General features: G+C 48.5%; 1 protein-coding gene across 9 annotated transcripts in view; it reads left to right on the top strand.

The window, feature by feature from the left end:
• ZNF536 (zinc finger protein 536) overlaps nucleotides 1-20,350 on the top strand; it is a 420,573-nt gene that overhangs the window by 172,881 nt on the left and 227,342 nt on the right. For 8 of the 9 annotated variants that reach the window (XM_036929913.2, XM_036929907.2, XM_036929914.2 and 5 more), the window contains one exon: nucleotides 10,904-13,075. In XM_036929913.2, coding sequence (XP_036785808.2) covers nucleotides 10,906-13,075 — 2,170 coding nt within the window. In that variant the 5' untranslated portion in view covers nucleotides 10,904-10,905. Of the gene's footprint in view, nucleotides 1-1,280; nucleotides 1,357-10,903; nucleotides 13,076-20,350 lie in introns of all 9 variants that reach the window. The other variant, XM_036929912.2, reaches the window with a different exon arrangement.

The raw sequence follows: 20,350 nt of genomic DNA, 5'->3' as shown, positions 1-20,350 counted from the left end.
GCAAAGCACTGGATTTGGGTCAGATGTGGGTCCCTGGAGGTCCCAGGAAGGGCAGAAGGTGGTGAGACAGGGACTCAGATAATTCACCATGAATGGGAATAGGATTAATTCTTTACAGGTGTGTGAGCAGCTGTGTGGATGGAGTGACGTTAGAGATGAGGCTCTCTGAAACAAACTTCTCACCTGGCCTGTGCCTTAAGCCACAGAGAGCAGGGTGTACCCTAGTGGTCCGGGAATTGTCTGTGGTCTGAATCTTCTTCCGTGGGGTCTCCCCCTTCTCTCCATGGATGCTGTGTACTGGGCCTGCAGCATCTGTTGCCTGGTCTGTTTCTTCATTTATTTTTTCGTTCGATCATTTATGCATTTGCTCAAGCTCCTTAATTCACTCATCCAGCAAATACTTATCAAGTGCATCCTTTGTGCCTGGCTCTGTGCCTGCACTGGGGACATCCCAGTGAAGCTGATGGATGGTCACAGCCCTTGCTGTCATGGAGCTTCTGGACCAGCATACAGACACACCCAAGCTAGTGTAGAAGCTGCTGTGAAGGGCACTGTGGAGGCAGAAAGGAGGGTCTGCCCTGGACCTGAGCTATCAAGGAGGTCTTCCTGGACAAGGTGGCATTTAATTTGTCACCAGGTGACGGCACAGGGATCAAGTGGGATTGCAGGGAGAGTGTTCCAGAAAGAGGAAATGATATGCTCACAAGGGCACCAAGTCCCCCCATCTGCTCCCTGAGAATTGGGAGTCCTCTTTCTAAATACTAACAGGTTTAAAACAAGCTGGGCTTGAGGGTGCTCCCAATTCATGCATGTGGGAACTGGGCAGCTCCCTTTTCTTTTCTAATCATGGTTGAAACTATCGTCTCTGTCCCCGGAGTCCATCTTCATGTGGTGGTGGTGCCCATTGCTGGGACACAGCTCCCTGCAGCCTCCGTGTCTGTGAGCTTGGCCAGCAGGCAGCCTGCCCACAGCAGATGTTTATGCTTGTTTGGTGGAGACCTCATAGGCCTATCTTCCCTCCTCTCCCAATAGTCTGGCCCGGCAGAGGCCAGGCCAGGGCAGCCTGATGACCTACACAGGAGCTGGAGATGCTGAACTGGGGACCCCCAAAGTCAGACAGGACTAAAGCCGTGGTATGGCCTCGGCCAGGCCCCATCTGTTGGCCTGAGCCCAGTACTCGCAAGCAGCAGAGGCTTTGCCGGTGAGCCTGGATTTTTTTGCTCAGTAATGATTGTGTGTACTTACGAGATGATTTGTATCTGAGCTTATGTCTTCGACAGGTGCCCCTGTGAACGAATCTCCCTGGACTGACTTCTGTGAATATTTCAAAATCAGGCCCTCTTGGATCACTCTCGCGTATGTGCATTCTACATTATATTTAGTTTTGCACTGAATCAAATCTGAAGCTTCTGTGAAATGAAAATAAACTGTTCAACATGATATCATAGTCCAGAAGGGCTCAAATTTAAACGGCTTTAATCAGGGGTGAAGGGGTGGTGACGTGTAGCTGGGCTTGTGTCCTGGCTGCCGCTGGCATCTGGGAGGAAGGGGCTGTGGGGCGTCCTGTGGGTGCCGACTCCTCCGTTTTGTTCTAGGGCAGAGGCTGCTGGCTGAGGCTGAGCAGGGAGCCGAGGCAGGTTAATAGGGGATTAAATATCTAATTTCCTGCCATGACTATGTCTGTTTAAAAAGGGAGAGAGAAAGCCACCGAGAGAAAAATAATCAATACACTTCATGACAACTGCTGGTATCTTTCTCAGTTTTGCAGTATCATTTTAAATGTAGGTCATTCATTAAAAAGTATGCATATATAGTTTTTGTTGCTTACTTTGATGGGATGGATATAGTTCAGATAATCAATTACAGTGAATTAGGGGGCCATTTCCTTCCCAAATTATCCCATCTGGGAGAAATGGGAGCACCTGGCTTGCATTCTAGGGGGAGTGGCTTGGACCGTTGCTCACAAAATGCTGTGCATTCTTGTGGTGCTCTGGACCACCTCCCTTCCTGGCACTATGATCATCAGAAACTTAGAGGACCAGTTTTTGGTAGGACTGGGTCCCCCTGGAGCTATAGACAGGGGGCTGATGAAACACCTGCTTTCACAAAGCTCCAGCAGAGGAGGACAGGAAATGTGACCTCTGGTAGCTGTTCATCAAGGTGCATCATAAACGTGTCCTAACAGCTCCAGAGAAACTGCACGGGAGCTCTGGGGACTGAGTGATCACCTCCAGCCTTGGGCAAATCCACAAAGGCTTCCCAGAGTAGGTGACACTAGGATGGAGCAAGGAGGATGGATTTGAGCTGCTGCACTTGGAGAGGTGGGGGTGGGCTGCCCAGAGATTTGGGAAGTGCTCGTTCTTCCTCTTTCTTGCTGTACCAAGAAGAGGTGAGCCCAAGGCCTGCTTCCCAGCTCTAATTACTCCCTGCCCTGCTGCCCAGGCAGCCCTCCCTGAGCGCAGTGACTTCGGCCCTCAGATATTTGGTTTGTGGTGCAGGAGTTTATCAGCATCCTTTAGTTTTTCCATCTCCTCTGATCTACATAAGGTAGAAAGTTGCTAATGTGGTGCAGCAACAGCGAGACCCGTACAAGTTATGCTGTGATCTGTTAGGAGCTTCATAAGCCCCTGTGTTGCCCCAAATATAAACTCCGTACATTCAAGTCTGCACCTGGCCCACTGCTTCCACCCCATCTCCCTTCTTCCCCTAGAACATTCCATGCTTAGGGCCCATTTTGCACATGCTGGTCCCTCTGTCCCACAGGCCCTTCCTCCTGTTCTCTGCCTAGTGGCCCCTCCAGGCTCAGCCAAGGACTGGCCTCCTCCTGGTCACTGTCCTCCCTAGTTTCCTTCCCTTCCCCCCGTGCCCCTCCCCCCACCTCACCAACCGGTGTAGACCTCTTCCTTTCAGCACTTGGCCCTGGACTGCTGTCTTCCTGGGTCCATCTATCTCCACCTCCCTGCATCCCGCTGGTAAGTGGCTAGGCCTGCTCCACTTCTTCCCACATGTAGGCACTAAAACACACTATTGAATGATATGGGTCCCACTTCCCAGGTGCACCGATGAAGTCGGCAGTGCATGTGTTTTTATCATCTGCTTTTCTGTGCCTTGTTGTGCCTTGGTTAGGCCCTTCACCTCTTGGCATTAACTCTGCTCCCAGATGAAGGGCCTTCTCGATCTAGAAATCTATACTCAAAGCTGTGGTCAGCACCTGAGAAAGGTGACTGTACGGGGACAGCCTTTTACAATTTAAATGCCACATCATTTTCTCTCCCACAATACCATTTGCTTCTCAAATCCTTGTGAAGTATGTAGGACAGTTAATATCAGTCTATCTTAGAAACAAAGAAACTGAGGCTCACACAAGCGTCTGAGATCGAACCAGTATAGTGGAAGATCTAGTGATTGGATGCACATTAATGGGATTTCAGGTGTCGCTCTCATCCCATTGCTCCAGGCTAGTTGGGGGAATAACCTGCCTGGCACAGCATGGAAGAACATGGAATAATGTACCAGCCCTTGAGGATGTCAAGAAAATAATATAAATACATTTTTGTGTGACCCTCTCCCCAGCGAGGGAGTAAAACAACTGCCGCACTTCTAAATCCATAGCGCCCTCCGGTGCCTTCCCCGCCCTGGCCAGCCCCCTGGGTTGCCTCCTCTGGAATGCACTGCATATTTCCACTTCCTGGCACACTGTGTGTGAGGGCTCTGGCTCCTTGGCCTCCTTTAAGCTTTCCCTTGAGCTGTGGCTCCCTTTGTTTCCACCTTTTCACAAATGAAGGGCCGTGTGGCTGTCAGCATCCTGCCAGCAAGACTGAACATGGTGTAGACATCAGGAGCGAGCCTGCCCACCCAGGTCTGACTCAGGCTCTGCAGTCCGGCTTCCCAGCTGTGTGGCCTTGTGGGACAGATGTTTTCTGAACCTCAGTTTCCTCTTTGATAGCCGGGGAATAGTCAGGTACCTACCGTCTAAGGGTGTGTGAGGCTAAACGAGGTCATGGTGGTGGAGCACCTACACAGTGTTGGCACATGGCGCTGTGCTGAGGAGAAAGGTGGTGAGCAGGAGGAGGAGGAGGAGGTAGTCGTTGATGATGGGGATGGGGATGGTGCAGGTGATGAAGATGGTGATGACGACAGTTATCTTTGCTGTTTGGTGTTTCTTTGAGAGCTTACTCTGGCTGACAGGCCATGGTCTTAAAAACCATATGAGATGGTTTTAATTCTGTCCCCAGCATCTGCTTGCCTGGCTTTGTGTGGTGCAGGCTGATAGTGAGCTGGGAACTCAGACCAGTTCTCTACCCTGACAAAATAAGCAGGAGAACTCTCTGTGGTGTTTTCCTTTCCCATCTGATGTGCCCACTATCTGTCTTCAGTTCTGGGCTACAGTCTCAACGCTGACTCCAAAAACCAAGATGCTGGAGAGACCTCTTTGGAGAATTTTCAAATATCCAAAATCCTCAAAGAAATAGTACTTCCTATTCCATTTTCTTCTAAGTCCTCTAACTCCCATGCCACCAGTAGGGGAGCTGCCTGAGGCTCCACGGGAGCATGTACTAAGCCAGCCCAACTGAGTCCAGCTCACCATTCGGGCAGCGAGGGCCCTGACTTTGTCCAGCACTCCATCCACCAGGGGACATTGGGCAGTTTGACTCTCCCACTTGACTCGCCTGGTTACATAGTCACCATACCCCACAGCCGTATTTGAATATCATATTTTCATTAATAACTTCAGCAAGGATTTAACTGTTTCTGGCCCTGTCTCACAGCATTGTCTACACATCAGTCAAAATGGAACAGGTCACCCGCACTGCCCTCCTGTTTATCTATTAATCATCTGGCAAATAAACCATTCAGTATCCTGCCCACCTCAGTGATGTTTGTGATGTAATTTTTTTGGATGCCCAAATGTCACCAGCGTTGATTGTAAGAGATGAAAAAATGTACTTGCTCAGCATAGCAAGCTCTAGGCCAAAATGTAAGCATGAAATCTCTGGTTTATTTTTGTAATAATGTTTACAGCTGTTTAATGACCCTGAAAAGGTTCAGTAGTCTGGTGTTGTGTATTTCAGAACAGGAGTGTATTATGCTTATAACAACCTTGGTTAAACAGTGTGAGCTACAACAATTGGAAAATAGTATTTAATAAGAAGCCATTGTATTCTAGGTAAAGTTGTCTTAATTACTGCTTTCCTGAAGTGTGAGAAAGCAAGGAGGGCTGTAGGAAAGGGCTGCAGGTCATCTCAGCCCCCAGAAAGCGGTGCTGCCTGCTCCTGGCATGACACACTGTGGCATGGTTCTGAGGAAGACCCAGAACTGCAGCCCTTGCTGGGAGCCCAAGTCCCTCCCCTTGGCCTGAGGCTGGACTCCTTCAAGTTTTCCAAAGCAGCACTTTTACCCACATTGATAAAAAAGGGAATATTTAGTTGTGCTTGGCTAGACAACAATATTTGATTTTTAAAAATCCAGCTGAAATGGTTATTTTGAAAGTCATTTTCTTTCCCCAACTATTCTTTTTCATGGTATAAGGATAAACCTCTTTTATGCAACTTACTGGCATGATCTATATTTTTTTGGCCTATTCATAAGATTACTTTTCTTTCTGTGCTAGCAAAATGAAGCTATGTTTTTGTGTAAAATTTATATAGACTCGTAGCAGCTGGCATTTCTGGTGTCCTGATAGTTTTAAATTTCATTTTAAGGGAAAGATACAATTAGGTTCTCTATTGGAAGAGTTAAGTGAAAACTTTCATCATTGATATCACAGGAAATAGTCTTAAGACAGAAGCACAAAATCAAAGTAACCATTAACACCCTCAAAGGCAGCTGACTGGCTCACTATGCCTGCAATGATGGGAATGAAGAGACAGAATGTATTTTGATAATCTGTGCACCCAATTGTGGGCTTCATACTCTGAGAATACCCTCGTCATGAAATGTGCAATTGCACAGCTTGAGAAGAAAAGCTGTAGCCTTCAGAAGCTTTCAGCTGGGGCCTGTGCCTGCTTCCAGAGGTGGGGCGCTGGGCCCAGCCTGGTTCTTCATCAATACTGGCAGTCATGTTGAATGCCAGGAATGCCCCACCATGACCCTGGGGCTCAGGAATGATCATGACTGCTGTGGAATGTTGTATGTTTCCCTGTTGGAAGGATGTTGTACCATATTCAGCAGTTTAAGTGGCCTCTTAACTGTCCAGGCTCAGTAAGGACGTCCAGCTGCCTCTCCACAGTTAAGGTAAATTACATACGCATTCGTTCCTTCCATCAGTCAACCAGGCTTTATTGATCTTCTAGTAGATATCCTTTGGGCTGGGGCCAGGAGCTGAAGGCCAGGGGCAAGCTGTTCTCACAGTTTGGTAGTTTGTTAACTTGCTCTTAATTGTGCTAAGTGATTTCTTACCTGAGTGAGAGCGTCAGAGGAGTTACTGTAGAGGTTCCTCAGGACGTCCTGGATGCCCACTGCCTTCATCCCAGGTGGGCCAGGATCATGGCTGTTGTATCCTGGGCTAATGGGTCCAGAGCCAGGGCTGGGGAGTGAAGGGGGGCATTGGGCCTTAGGTAGTGTTCCCCACTGGTGGTGACCATGTGGGGGCCGTGTTGCATGTGGATGTCAGGACATGGGGAGTGACCTGGGCAGCAGGCCCTGCCAGGGACACTGACAGACACTCACTGTGAGGCCTGTGAAGGGACAGCGTGGTCCCACAGAGAGAAGACGCTCTCCCTGTGCTTGCTGCCCAAGGGCTGGGAGAAGGGAGTAATGACACCTTCCATCAGAACAACAAGCCCCTTCAGGCAGCTCACCTCCCTGGCCCCCTGAGCTCTTAGGGCTGCAGTTGGGTCCAGTCCCCTATCAGTAAGATAAATTATCCCCTAGTTTCCCAGGGTGTGCATCTTAATCAGTTTCTAGAGTGCTACTACCCAGGGAATCCCTGCCCCCAGCCTGTGCACACACACGCACTCCTGCGCACAAATCCAGCAGCTGCACTGGTTTTTCCTTTTGCTGAACTTTGGATTCAGCCTCTGTGGGGTTTTTTTCATTGCTTCCCTATTATTAGTGGCCTTTGTCTGCTCTGGCCTCTCAGACCCAGAGGCCCTTAAGGGCAGTTACATAGAAGCCCCTTGGCAAGCATTTATTGAATGACTAAGATAAGGGGTGAATGAATTCTGGATGGGTGAAGTGTCAAGGCTGGAGAAATTGGGGCTGACCCAGGTTTTGTGAGTTCCAGGCTGGGCCTGGGGCCAGCTCGTCCTGCCTCTGCTGCTTTGGCCCAGGGACAGCACACCAATTACTCCATGCTCTTTCCAAGAACTCAGGCTCCCCTTTCTTGTTCTGACTCTGGTGGCTGGCAGTGATTATGACTGACCCATCCGAGTGCCTGCACCTGCTTGTGGAACCACAGGGTGTTTGGACCCACAGAGCCTTCTGATATGATCGTCTGTTGCAACCCTACCTCACTCTGGTGCTCTCTACAGGCTTCACCTGGGCTCATTCGAGGGGCTGATGGCCCGAATCCTCAGAGAATCTCCGTGGGAACTGCAAGCTCTGCTGAAATTCTGAGTGCTCTTGGGTCCCATGATGAGAGTTCAAGTTCTGAAAGAGATAGTTGCTCTCTGTCTCCTAGTGCCCAGCAGCTGGGCCATCAGTGGTGGCCCAAGCCTGGGATGGACACCAGGGACATATATAATGAAAGAGCCAGTGGTGGGGGTGGCTCCCCTTGGCAGTTTCTGGACCCCCAGGTTCTGGGTGTTCGCCCGACAGCCCCCCAACTCTGACGAATTCTGATTGTTGATGTTCATGGACTTGTGCAAAAGCCGAGTTTGGGTGCAGTGAGGTTGGGGTGAAAGTGGTTCTCCTTTGGGGCTAGCCTTCTTTATGGGTTGTGTTTATAGGGTCAGTTCATTCATTCATCCTTTTGGTCAGAAAATACTAACAATGAGCCAGCTCCGCTTTAGATCTTGAGGCTTCATCTGTGACCAAAGCAGACATGATCCTACCCTAGAAAAGAAGCACATCCATAGAAGGGTCAGCAACCAAACTTTGCCCTAGGATAAGTGCTATGAAGAAGAAAGTAAAGAAGGGGAGAGAAGCTGGGACATCAGCCTCATACAAGGTGGGCCGCTGAGGACCTTTGTGAGAGGGGCTATGTGAGCTGAGACCTGCATGAGGAGGAGCCAACTGCTAGAACCACTGCACATTCTAGAACATTCTGTCCCCTCTCAGCTGAGGTTTCAGCAATGGCACCTGAAAACCAGTTGCTTAAAGGAGTTTTAAACAAGCTATATTGACTGAAAAAAAATTTTAACATAAAGTAAAAAAATTCCATATCCAAACCTAACTTGAAAAATCCTCACATTCATTATTTGAAAAGTTGAGCTATTACTTGCCCAGCATGAATGATGATGGTCTTCAACTTGATGCTTCTTATCCAATCTGATTTGCAGTCTCGCTGTATTGCACGTTTAGCCTCCTCTCTCTCCTGCTGAATTGGCGTCAGCTCATCAGCAGCAACCTGAAAATAGCCCATTTTTCTGGATTCATGTCTTCCAAGCAGGCCAACTGGGCAGCCCTTGGAAGTGGGCCAGCCATGTTGGCTTTGGACTTTCCAAACTTCCCCAGACCTTATTGGGTGGAATTCTGAGCACTCCCAAGTGGCTTCAGGTTCATGATCCCTGTTTGCTCAGGAGAGGAGCTAGCACAGCTGGAAAGGGCTTGAAAGCAGAGAAGGAGCTCCAGCAGGGCCTGGGGGCTGTTAGAGACCCTGCCTGGAGCTTTCCAGCACTAGTTCTGCTCTAGCAACTTGTGCACACTGGGCCTGCTCCTTCCTGCTGTTGGTTGGTGCCATGAGTGCTGCAGCCAGCCAGTCTTGTCCACCAGCATGTCTTCAGTGCCGAGGACAGGGCCTGGCACACAGTGGGAACTCAGCAGGTTTGGTGAATAAATGCAAGAATCTCCATGAGAATTGACTCCTTCTGGCCAGGTTCCAAAATGGACTTTTTTTTGTTGTTGGGGGTGGGGAAGGTATAGACTGTCACCAGAAACAAAATGGAAAGATAGCAAATTAGAAGCCTGCTTTTACAGCAAATGGCCATGTACTTCTGTGTGTACGTGAGTGTATTCAGTGTCACCATTCATGGACACAGGCCTGCACCACGGTTGCAGTTTTTCTCCCTCCCTCAAATAAACATCCGTGTCTTTTTCTTCCCCTCCCTTGCAAGATGGACTCACAGCCCCTGTCCTCTTGCCAAGGAAGTCAGGTCTCCCACTGGAGACCCTCCATGCTATATACAGTCTGCTTGGCAGGAGGCCCAGCAGGCAGCAGACCCCACTGGGGCTGAGTATGCTTCCTCCACAGTTGAGCTCTGTCCCCACAGGTTCCCCTGGGAAATTACTTGGTCCAGGAATTAGTCCTGGCTAGGGTTAAGCGCTGCTCCTGGGCCACCTGGCTGGCCAACACATGTAAACATTGAGCTACAAAGAGGATAGATGTGTTTCCTGTTCCAGTGGCAGGAAACTAATTTGGATTCCTTCACGTGAAAGATAGATTTGGAAATAGAAAGACCCCAGGCACGGGTTCATTGCCTTTCAAAGTTGAGCTCCCTACATGCTCTGATGTGGAGAGGGCCATTCCCTCCACCCTTTTCCTCCTAACAGCACAGGTTGGAGATGGGGTAAGGAGGGCTATTAAAGACAATTAGGCAGACCAGCTTCGAGTGTTAGTGTTTAACAAACAGCTTTGAGTTCTAATTTTCTGCAAAACACCTACTGCAGGTACAATTTATACTCATTACTGTATATTGGGAAAGTTATTAAAAACACTCAAACTTGGTTGAGACTTCCTATGGCATCATCCCTGGATTTTAATTGGTTTTTATCTAGTTCTATAAAAGATATCTTTAAGCCTAGTCAAGGTCCCTGCCTCAGCTATCATGCCAGTGGATGGACAGGGAGAGCCCAATATATGGTGGGAGTCTTTACCCCACCCAAAAATGAACAGTCTCAACAATCCACTAAGATTTTGTCATGAGATAATTTATCCTTCTTTTGATGGGCACAGTTACCAAATGACAAAATAACAGTGTTTCGTAACATAAGGGTTAAATCTTAATCTCTGAGGTTTGCAAAGCCGCTACTCACAGTCTCCTTAAAATTTAATATACCTCGTTAATGCTTCCTTGCAAACACTGAAGGATTTTTATGATTATAATCATGTGTTACAGCACCTAGTACTGTTTCTAAGCAGCATACTAATCAGCTTAATGAGATATTACTGCACTTTTTGTTGACTAAAGCAAAATCCCTTTTATTGTTCTAAAGCCTGTCCTTTACTTTATTTTTTCCCAAAACATTATCTTGTTTTATTATGTACCAGTAAATATCATGCCATTGGTCTTTTTTTGTTTTTTTGGGGGGGCCAAATCATAAAATAATCTCTCTCATCTCAGACTGGCGAATGTATTGAATACAGCAACCAGAAACAAAAGTTCCACGTGTGTCTTCTTGGTCTTGCAGTTAAAGCCATTCTGCTCCAAGGCAAACTGAACTGAACCAACAGGTGCAGGTGCTACCAGGGGGGTTGAAGGAAAAGTTTAACACGTAGACCCTTGATTTGTTATTAGGTGTTGAAAGTGGTAAAACATTAATAATTTAAATCTGAATGAATAATTGCAGTCTGTAAATAGAAAATACAAGGAAGACGATCTATCGCCAAAACAAATTGGAGAGCAATGCCATATTGCATAATTGGCATTTAATAATTCATTTTTTTATTATTGTTTTTGAGTATAATTCCTTAGCATTATTATGTGTAGGTAAGGCATGAAATGCAAATTCCCCACCAGCTGATGCCGTTGTTTCACTGCGCCATGGTACCTGGCACAGACCTGAACTCTCTCTTTATTTCCAGGGATGGAAGAAGCCAGTCTGTGCCTTGGAGTGACCTCAGCGGCGCCAGAAGCTGAGCCCCACCTGAGCGGCCCTGTCCTCAATGGCCAGTATGCCATGAGTCAGAAGTTGCACCAGATCACCTCCCAGCTTAGCCATGCCTTCCCAGAGCTGCATCCACGGCCCAACCCGGAGGAGAAGACGCCTGCACCCCTGGATGAGAAGGCCCACGTGCCCATGAGTGGCCAGCCCATGGGCAGTCAGATGGCACTCCTGGCCAATCAGCTGGGCCGGGACGTCGATACCAGCCTCAATGGGCGGGTGGACCTGCAGCAATTCCTCAACGGGCAGAACCTGGGCATCATGTCTCAGATGAGTGACATCGAGGATGATGCCCGCAAAAACCGCAAGTACCCTTGCCCCCTGTGCGGCAAGCGCTTCCGCTTCAACAGCATCCTCTCCCTGCACATGCGCACTCACACAGGCGAGAAGCCCTTCAAGTGCCCCTACTGTGACCACAGGGCGGCGCAGAAGGGGAACCTAAAGATTCACCTGCGGACCCACAAGCTGGGCAACCTGGGGAAGGGGCGCGGGCGGGTGCGTGAGGAGAACCGCCTGTTGCACGAGCTGGAGGAGAGGGCCATCCTGAGGGACAAGCAGATGAAGAGCAGCCTGCTACAGCCCCGGCCCGACCTGAAGCCCCTGCCACATGCCCAGCAAGCCCCGCTGGCCTCCTGCAACTTGGCCCTGCCCGCCAACCACAGTGTGCCCGACATGGCCAACCCGGTGCCCTCGCCCAAGCCGGCCAGCGTGCAAGAGGATGCAGTGGCCCCTGCCACTGGCTTCCGCTGCACCTTCTGCAAGGGCAAGTTCAAGAAGCGGGAGGAACTGGACCGCCACATCCGCATCCTGCACAAGCCCTACAAGTGCACGCTGTGCGACTTTGCTGCCTCGCAGGAGGAGGAGCTCATCAGCCACGTGGAGAAGGCCCACATCACTGCCGAGTCTGCCCAGGGCCAGGGTCCCAGTGGTGGTGGGGAGCAGTCGGCCAATGAGTTCCGCTGCGAGGTTTGCGGGCAGGTGTTCAGCCAGGCGTGGTTCCTTAAGGGCCACATGCGGAAGCATAAAGACTCCTTCGAGCACTGCTGCCAGATCTGTGGCCGGCGCTTCAAAGAGCCCTGGTTCCTTAAGAACCACATGAAGGTCCACCTCAACAAGCTGTCTGTGAAGAATAAGTCCCCCAGTGACCCCGAGGTGCCGGTGCCCATGGGTGGCATGTCCCAGGAGGCCCATGCCAACCTGTACTCCAGGTACCTGTCCTGCCTGCAGAGTGGCTTCATGGCTCCAGACAAAGCCAGCATGAGCGAGCCCAGCCAGCTCTATGGCAAAGGGGAGCTGCCCATGAAGGAGAGGGAGGTCCTGGGGAAACTGCTGTCCCCCATCTCTAGCATGGCCCACAGCATCCCCGATGGCGACAAGCACTCTCTCCTGGGGTGCCTCAACCTCGTACCGCCGCTGAAATCCAGCTGCATCGAGCGGTTGCAGGCAGCTGCCAAAGCGGCAGAGATGGACCCCGTGAACAGCTACCAGGCTTGGCAGCTCATGGCCAGGGGCATGGCCATGGAACATGGCTTCTTGTCTAAAGAGCATCAGCTCCAGCGCAACCACGAAGACGCTTTGGCAAACGCTGGAGTTATGTTTGATAAGGAGAAGCGGGAGTACGTGTTAGTGGGAGCAGATGGCTCCAAGCAGAAAATGCCTGCTGATTTGGTTCACAGCACCAAAGTGGGCAATCAGAGAGACCTGCCAAATAAGCTCGACCCTTTAGAAGGCAGTCGGGATTTTTTGTCACATGGGCTAAACCAAGCACTCGAATATAACCTGCAGGGTCCTGCAAACATGAAGGAGAAGCCCACCGAGTGCCCCGACTGTGGCCGGGTGTTCCGCACCTACCACCAGGTGGTCGTGCACTCCCGCGTCCACAAGCGGGACCGCAAGGGCGATGAGGACGGGCTGCACGGGGGCCTGGAAGAGCGGCGCGGCTCGGGCAGCGACCAGGAGTCCCAGTCTGTGAGCCGCTCTACCACGCCGGGCTCCTCCAATGTCACCGAGGAGAGTGGGGTCGGAGGCGGGCTCTCCCAGCCCGGGAGCGCCCAAGAGGATAGCCCGCATCCCTCCTCGCCGTCCTCATCAGGTAGGTTGCCAGGGAAGATGGGGGAGGAGCAGTGCCCAGCGGCTCTCTGCAGCCACTTACTTCCAGGCAGGTGTCGTCGAGGAAGGGCCTTCTGCCTCTTCAGTGTCAGTTCTGAGGTCATGGGGCCTGATGGCGTCTGTGGACCTGACCTTTCTGCCCTGCCTCAAGGGAAGGCTATCATTCCAACTCTTTGGCCTTCCTTTGAACAAAGCTACCAGGAAGGTAACTTGATCCTTCTCCCTTGTAGCAGAGATGGCCATTTGGTAGCTTTGCCAAGGGGACATACCCTACCCTTCCCCTCCAATAGCCTGCCTGCCCCCATTCAATTTCCTGACCCCTCTGCCATCATCTCTTATCTGGAACCTGGGAGCTGGCGTTTGGCTCCGTCCATAGATGTGAATGTGTAAGGTCAGACCCTCACCATCTTTCCCTTAAGGATTTTCAGATAATTCTCTCATTTGGGCACCTGATTCTCTCTCCCCAGACCAAACCTGTGCCCTGTCCCCTTCCAAAATTGTGACATGGCTCACCTGGCAGGTTCCTCTAACCTGAAGAACCATGTCATTCTCCTCTGATGGTTTGGAAATGCACAGAGGTTTGAAACACAGATGTGTGCCTGCATGTCTTAAATTGTCTGTGTTACACGGGCGATACAGCTTTGGGGTCTAAAATAGCAAAGCAGAAAATCTGTCATCAAAATGTCTGTGAAATGCTGAAGCTTCCTGGCCCAGTTTGGGGAAAAAAAAAAAACCCACTAGCCTAAGACAGCTAAATTAAAATCGCTACCTAACAGCAGGTAAGCTTGTTGCCTCCGTCCGTATTTCCAAAGCCCCTTACTAATGGATAGTAAATTGAAAGTTATATCTCCAGCCCTTTATAAAGAAAGCATCTCGCTAATACTGTAATCATTCTGCAGCCTAACAACAGAGGAAATCATGCCATAACAAATACCCTGTTACTAATGGCAACATTGATTTCTGCAATCAGCCATTAAGTCTAGAAAATGAAAGACAGTTTGAGGCACCTCAAGGCACTGCATTGCCCGCAGTTAAGGATGTGACAGTGCACTGGTGAGGGGCATTTTCAAAAAGTTTTACTTCTCTTCTTTTCTTTCCCTTACTTGGCTGCAATAAATATTTCAGTATTCAGGCAATTCCCTGCTACAGTTATTAAGTAGATGCCAGTTTAGTTCTGTTGTTATTGTCATGCTTCACTATACCCTTCTTCTAGGACAAAATTAATATTAAAATAAAGTGTGAGTCTGCTGGCTTATTACAAACCGGTAAAGAATTGTTAAGACACATAAATCTGAACTCCACATTCCAGAGATTCCGATAGCACTTAATGCTGCTGCTTAAATACCCATGAAACACACTGTCTACTCCTGGAGTCCTAGACTCGTTTGTGATTTATTTCTGGTGAGACACTCTGGAAGAGTCTAATCAGGAACGTGAGTACCTTGGAGGGGTGAGGTCATGCCGCACAGACTGACCACGGCACAGAACATGCAAGATGCCAGAGAAGGATTTTCAAGTTTCACTGCCTGACATCGGGAACTCTATCAAAACAGATCTCTGTGCAGAGGCAGTGAGGTGCCAGGCCTCCCCCTGTCCTGTCAGGAGGGACTATTTCTGGCCTCCTATGAAGAGGTCTCCTCTTCTAGGGAGTGTCATCTCACTGTTTTTGGATTTGGAACCTTGCAGGGGCAGAAAGCAGGGAGCAAACTGACTCCCCTAAGGTTTTGGAGTGACGTGGGGTTCACACTGACAGATTTTCATCCCTCTCCCAGACCTCCTGAAATGTAAAGGTCTCAGCAGAATATTCTGACACCAAGTGTTCGGCCTTATTAATGACGTGTTTACCATGTTTTTCTCACCTTCTGGCCAAGTGATAGCCTCATGCTATTCCTAGTTCTGTTGTTTCCGTATCTCTAAATACTCTGCTGGAAAACCCATTTTACTAAAAGAACCAACAGGGCTCACAACTCTCAAAGGAGAATTATACTTGAGTTTTGTTCTCTTCTCACTTTTATTTCCTCCATTGAAGTGTTTTACAATTGTGCATACTGATTCTTACATTTCTGGTTGACTTCTTTGTTTTGTTCATATTCAAATTAGATTCTTTCATAATTTTTTGAGTAAGTAGGAAAATTGAGGCATACCAACATACAGTCCAAATCAGCTGTAAGCCCGGGCCGTTTAGGTTTCCCTAGGATTAGGACCCTTAACCAAATCTGGTTAGTCTTCCCTCTTATTTATAACAAGTATGACTTGTGTAAAGTGTGATTAAAATGAGCATTTAAATAAAAATCTTGACACAATAGGTATTTTATTATTACCTGTTTAGGGAGAAACCTGCAAGGTGAAGGGGAGACAAAAAAAGTCTTTAAGCCCTTAAGTAAAGAAAGAAGTACTTATTAAGGCTTCTATTAAGAAATAACTGCAAAACACGGTTTTACAAATTTCTCAGACTGCATAACAATGTCGCAAAACTTAATTTGCATCACTTGATTCTTTTTTTGTTGAAAACTGGGTCAGTAGGGCCTGAGAAACTATTTTTTCAGATCTTAACCAATGAATTCTTCTTTATAAATTGCTGCTCTTAACATGATAGTAGTTCTGAATTCATCATAAAAAACCTTTTTACAGAGAGCCTCTTAGAACAGATCTCCAGAAGAAGGCTTACAATGAGTGGCAGAAACGTCCTTTGTTATCTGATGTAATTCTTTGCAAAGGAGGATTGGGAACAGAGTGGCTGTTTAAAAATGTCTTGCTCAGACCGAGACGAAGAAGGGGTCAAGTTTGCAATCAAACAGTTATTGCCGAGATGGGCGACTGTCACTGGCTAGGCTAATGTGGGATGCAGCTGTTTGTTATGTGAGCAAAAGAATGTTTGAATCAGTGAACATGTGAAAATGATTCCAGTGAACCAGAAAATGTGTTTGTTCTTTGGCTCTCCAAACTGCTGAGAACTAAGCTTAAGATCAACTGCGAAAACTAGGACCTTTGACAAATTGAGAGGTCATATTTTCTAACAGAAAATGGACAAAACTAGTCACACAGATCACTTCCCCATCTTTCCCCTTTGTTTCATTTGTGTTATTGTTGTTGCTTATTTGACATGCCGATAATTTTACACCATAGTAGATGTCATTTCTGCCTCCATATACAATGCAAAGGGAAACTTTGGAAAGTAGCAGCTTATACATTTTACTTTTTTGTGATGTTCAGAAAGCAGGGTGGCTGTTTTGATGCTCCCTCATTTCTGGCTGGCGTGCAAATGCTCCAGTGGCATTTATCTCTGCATCTTTCACTAAAACCTCATCTGAGACTGTGCTCAGATTTGAGCTGTACTCTGAATCAGAAGATGGCCCAAGTTCTGTTTCTTTAGATTTTGCTTTGGAAATCATGCTCAGAATAATTAAAACTTAATGTACTAAGAAACGATACTGTTCATTATATCCAACAGGGCAGTTACCTTCCACGTTCCCCATAATTTTGGAGAGGGGCTAATTGAAGTGTTGATGGTGGGAAAGGGGTAATTGAATGCATTGACCCTCTGTTCATTAAATAAAGTCGGCTAAATTAAGTGATCAATGGAAAGCCAGGGAGAGATTCAAAGATGAAAATATCCTTAACCCCTACTATTTCTGGTATAATATTTTGAGATGGACAAGGATTATTTGATCAGCTGGTCTGGAAGCCTCGAGGGGTCTCCTTTTGTTGCCTGAGCAGCATTCCTGAAATGCTGGGTCTCCATCCTGTGTAGGCCCATTGACCACAGCATCAAAGGCCTTTATCCAGGGCTTCCTTGCATTTACATCGGGTGTATAGTGATATGATAGATTTTCTTTCTTTTCCACCTCTTTTTCTCATGTGGCTCCTCCTCCCTGCCCCCATTCATGATAACTACTGCCTGCTCCACACAAACAAATCCAGGCACCCAAAAGAAGGGGGTAAAAAAGAAAAGGAAAAAGAAAAAATTTAAGTCCGAGGATTAAGATCTTAATTTTTTTTTTTTTTTTTTGCTTGTGCATTCCAATTGTTCTTAAAATATTTGGCAATGTCAATTAGTAACTGAGCAGAGTTAGCTGATGAACACAATTTTCCAGTAGACTGAGCACCCTATTGTTGCCGAGCGAACAGCAGATTTCTGAGGTCATTATCATTCGCTGGTTGCTTGGCCCAGCTGCTTCCTGCTGCAAAAGCCAAACTTTATACTGGAGCTCGGGGATGGCGTGCAGCAACAGGGGGCTGGGAGGGGGAAGAGGGGAGCTGGTTGCAGAGCCGAAGACAGTCATTATCAGCAGAGGAAACAGAAAGTAAAAGTTTCCAGGCTATTCCAGGAAAACTGCCCTATCAGGCTTCTCCCTTCTATTCCTCTCCCAGCACCTTCCACCTCCAGGCAGGGAATTAAAAGGACCAGGGGCAGCCCCCTGGGCATTGTAGCAACTAATCCCTTTGCTGAGCAGAACTTTGGATAACAATAATCCCATTTACAAATTTACTTAAAAATTGTTAACCCAATCTAAGGCATGTGAATGATTTCCTCAGAAATAGACTCCTTCATTTTTATTAAAAACAGAAAAAAGGAAAAGAAAAACAAATCATTTTTTAAAGATGAAATTGATAACTTGAAATTAGTAAACCTGAGGATGACAAGGAGGGAACAATATTTCATTTTCCAGAGGGACATTCTGAGCAGATAATACTCTGAAATTCCTTGTGAAATCAAATTTAGCATGGAAGTCCCCCCACCCCCACCCCACTCCAGCGTTCCTTTTTTTCTGACCGCCTCCCTCCCTTGCTCACCCCCTAATTTGGGAGCTGGTTCAGTGAGATGAAAAGCTGCACTTTTTAAAGCTCAGCTGTTAAAACCGAGCGCCATATGCAGCCCTTCCGTCCGACTTGGAAGTGTGTGCAGGCGGCTGCCCTGTTTGTGGAGATTTAGAGAGGCTCGGCTTGTATGTGCCCAAGCTGTGTGCACAGGCAAATGCTGGTAGGGCCCTTCCTGTGATGTGGCCGCTTCCTAGACCAATGTGCTGGCTGTACTTGGACTGACTCCTGGGGAGAGTCATCAGATGGGGCACAGGTCAGAGGTCCAGGTGCCCTCCCTCCCCACCATTCCCCTGGGCCTGTGGGGTGGTCTGCCCACTGGGGCATCATGCTGGAGCCTCGGATATAGGGAGTAGGGTAGCCTCGGATGCTGTTTCATATCTCCTCCACCTGTCCTGGGAACTGGATGCCTACCAGCAGCTCCTTTTTATAAACTTACCATTCACTCTGAGCACTTTGATTATCTTCTGTCTAGAAGCAATTATTTGGGAATACTCAGTGCCACTCTGGGGCTTTTGCTGTCTCTCTCACCACTTTGCATGTAGCTATAAATCCCACTTCCATGGGGCTGCCCCATGGTGCTGTCACGTAGCATTTCAGGAAGAGAGATACTGTGTTGGCTCTAGAAGTCTTCAAATCAGGGGTGTGATATAAAAAATGTGTGTCATAAAATACTAGAAGCAAAACCTCCTCTCTGTTCCTGGAGATTCCCAGGACACCATTTTGTGTCCAAAGGATTCCATTTCTGGCCTCAGTCACCCAAGCCCTGCTGTGTTTAGCCCCGCCACCTCGCTCTGCCCTTCGTCAGGATGGGTACCACATCACAGAGTCCTTATTGGGTGCTCTGATGGACGCTGCGTTCCTGCCCAGAGAGCTCCGAGAAGCCTGAAGTGCTCATGCTGTGCTCCTTCGGTACACATGTTAGTGCAGGGAAAGGAAACATTCATTTAAATAAAAATTTAATGGTAGTAAGGAAAACACAGATTAGCAAAGGACAGGTTACAATGAGGCAAAGAATTAAGCAGTCAATTTTCAAAATAGAAGATGAAGTATTAGCTGTATGATTCCCAATAACTGGAATGGGAGGTTCCGGGTGCAGGTCCTGGCCACCACGTTGGGTGTGCTGGGGCTGGAATTTGCAGTTTGCTTAGCAAGCAGCCATGGTATGGCCTCTGCTTGATGGCATGACCTAAAGTAGGAGCCACCTTTTGTCTAGTCTATTGCTTTGCCTTCAGGTACCTGGGAACATAGGCCCATCATGTCAGCACTTCCAGGGGCCACCACTTCTGCAGAGCTGGGGCAGCCTCTATTTAGGTGGCACCGGGGCTCCTCCTGTTCTCCCAAATCCCTTCTCCACTGGTTTATTCCTCTGAATCCCTTCTTTGGCATGAAGCTTTGTGCTCTCTTATAAAAAGCACACTCCTGAAAGGATAAGGCTTCTTGCCCTCAAGATTTTATTGGTCCTCAAGATTCCACTGGATTCTAAAGGGAGCTGACCAGGATGCTTGGGCTCATGAGCTGGAGAGCAGAGGGCATCCTGGGGAAAGACTCATGTTGGGAGTATTTTGCAGCATTCTGAGCTTATGCGATCAGAGGACTGAGCAGTTAACTCCTTTAACTGGTTAGTGTCTTGGAGTGTTGATGGTAGGGTTGGAGAAACACCTGCAGAGATCAGGAGATTGGGTTTATGCACTTGTCCCAAATTCATGATGATTGGCCTGGAACGTTTGCCATCTGTGACCTTTGGGTCTGCTTGCTATCCTTCTGTGGTCTTCACCCCACTTTGCCTCCCTCTCCTCTGTTGGCATCTGATAGGCACGTCCCTCTGCCCTTGCAGACCCTCTGGCCCCTGGAGGAAGGAGGAGGGGGCCTCAGTGAGGCTTGCAAATGCAGAGGAAAGGGGGCTCTCCAGCAGGGTGCAGGGCAGGTGGGGGCAGCTCTCTGTCCTCCCCAGGAAATGAGTGGAGCAGCAGCTGAGAGGAGCCGCAGCTGAGAGGAGCTGTGGGTCCCCCTTGCCTTTTCCTGGCAGGACAGGATGATGGCAACATTTACTTAAGCTGTGGAGTTTGGCACGGCTGCCACCAGGCGCCATCTGGAAAGCACTTCTCAGAAAGCCTTGGACCCTCCCAAAAGAGCTCAAGGGAGTAGGACTTGGGCAGGGCTCTGGGGCTTTTTTCATGGGCAGAACCTGAGTATCAAAGCACCTGAGCAAGGCTGGGGGGCCCTCTGGGGAGCTGTATAGCTGAAGCAAGTCCTCCTCGGTTTGGCCAGGCTTTTCCCTCTGCTGGGCCTCTCCAGGTGATTTTGAGCCAGATCTGATTTAGCTTTGCTTTATCAGGAGTGCACTCAGTTTCCCGGGGCTGTGTTTTCCTTTATTTATTTTGTATTGCTTTTGCTTACTATCTTCACCTAAGGCCTGGTATGTGGTGGGCGCAAAGGT

Source organism: Manis pentadactyla, chromosome 15 (genome assembly GCF_030020395.1).
Source record: "Manis pentadactyla isolate mManPen7 chromosome 15, mManPen7.hap1, whole genome shotgun sequence".
NCBI lineage: Eukaryota > Metazoa > Chordata > Mammalia > Pholidota > Manidae > Manis > Manis pentadactyla.
The sequence above is the reverse complement of the archived record's forward strand: the minus strand, read 5'-3'. Positions and strand labels throughout refer to the sequence as shown.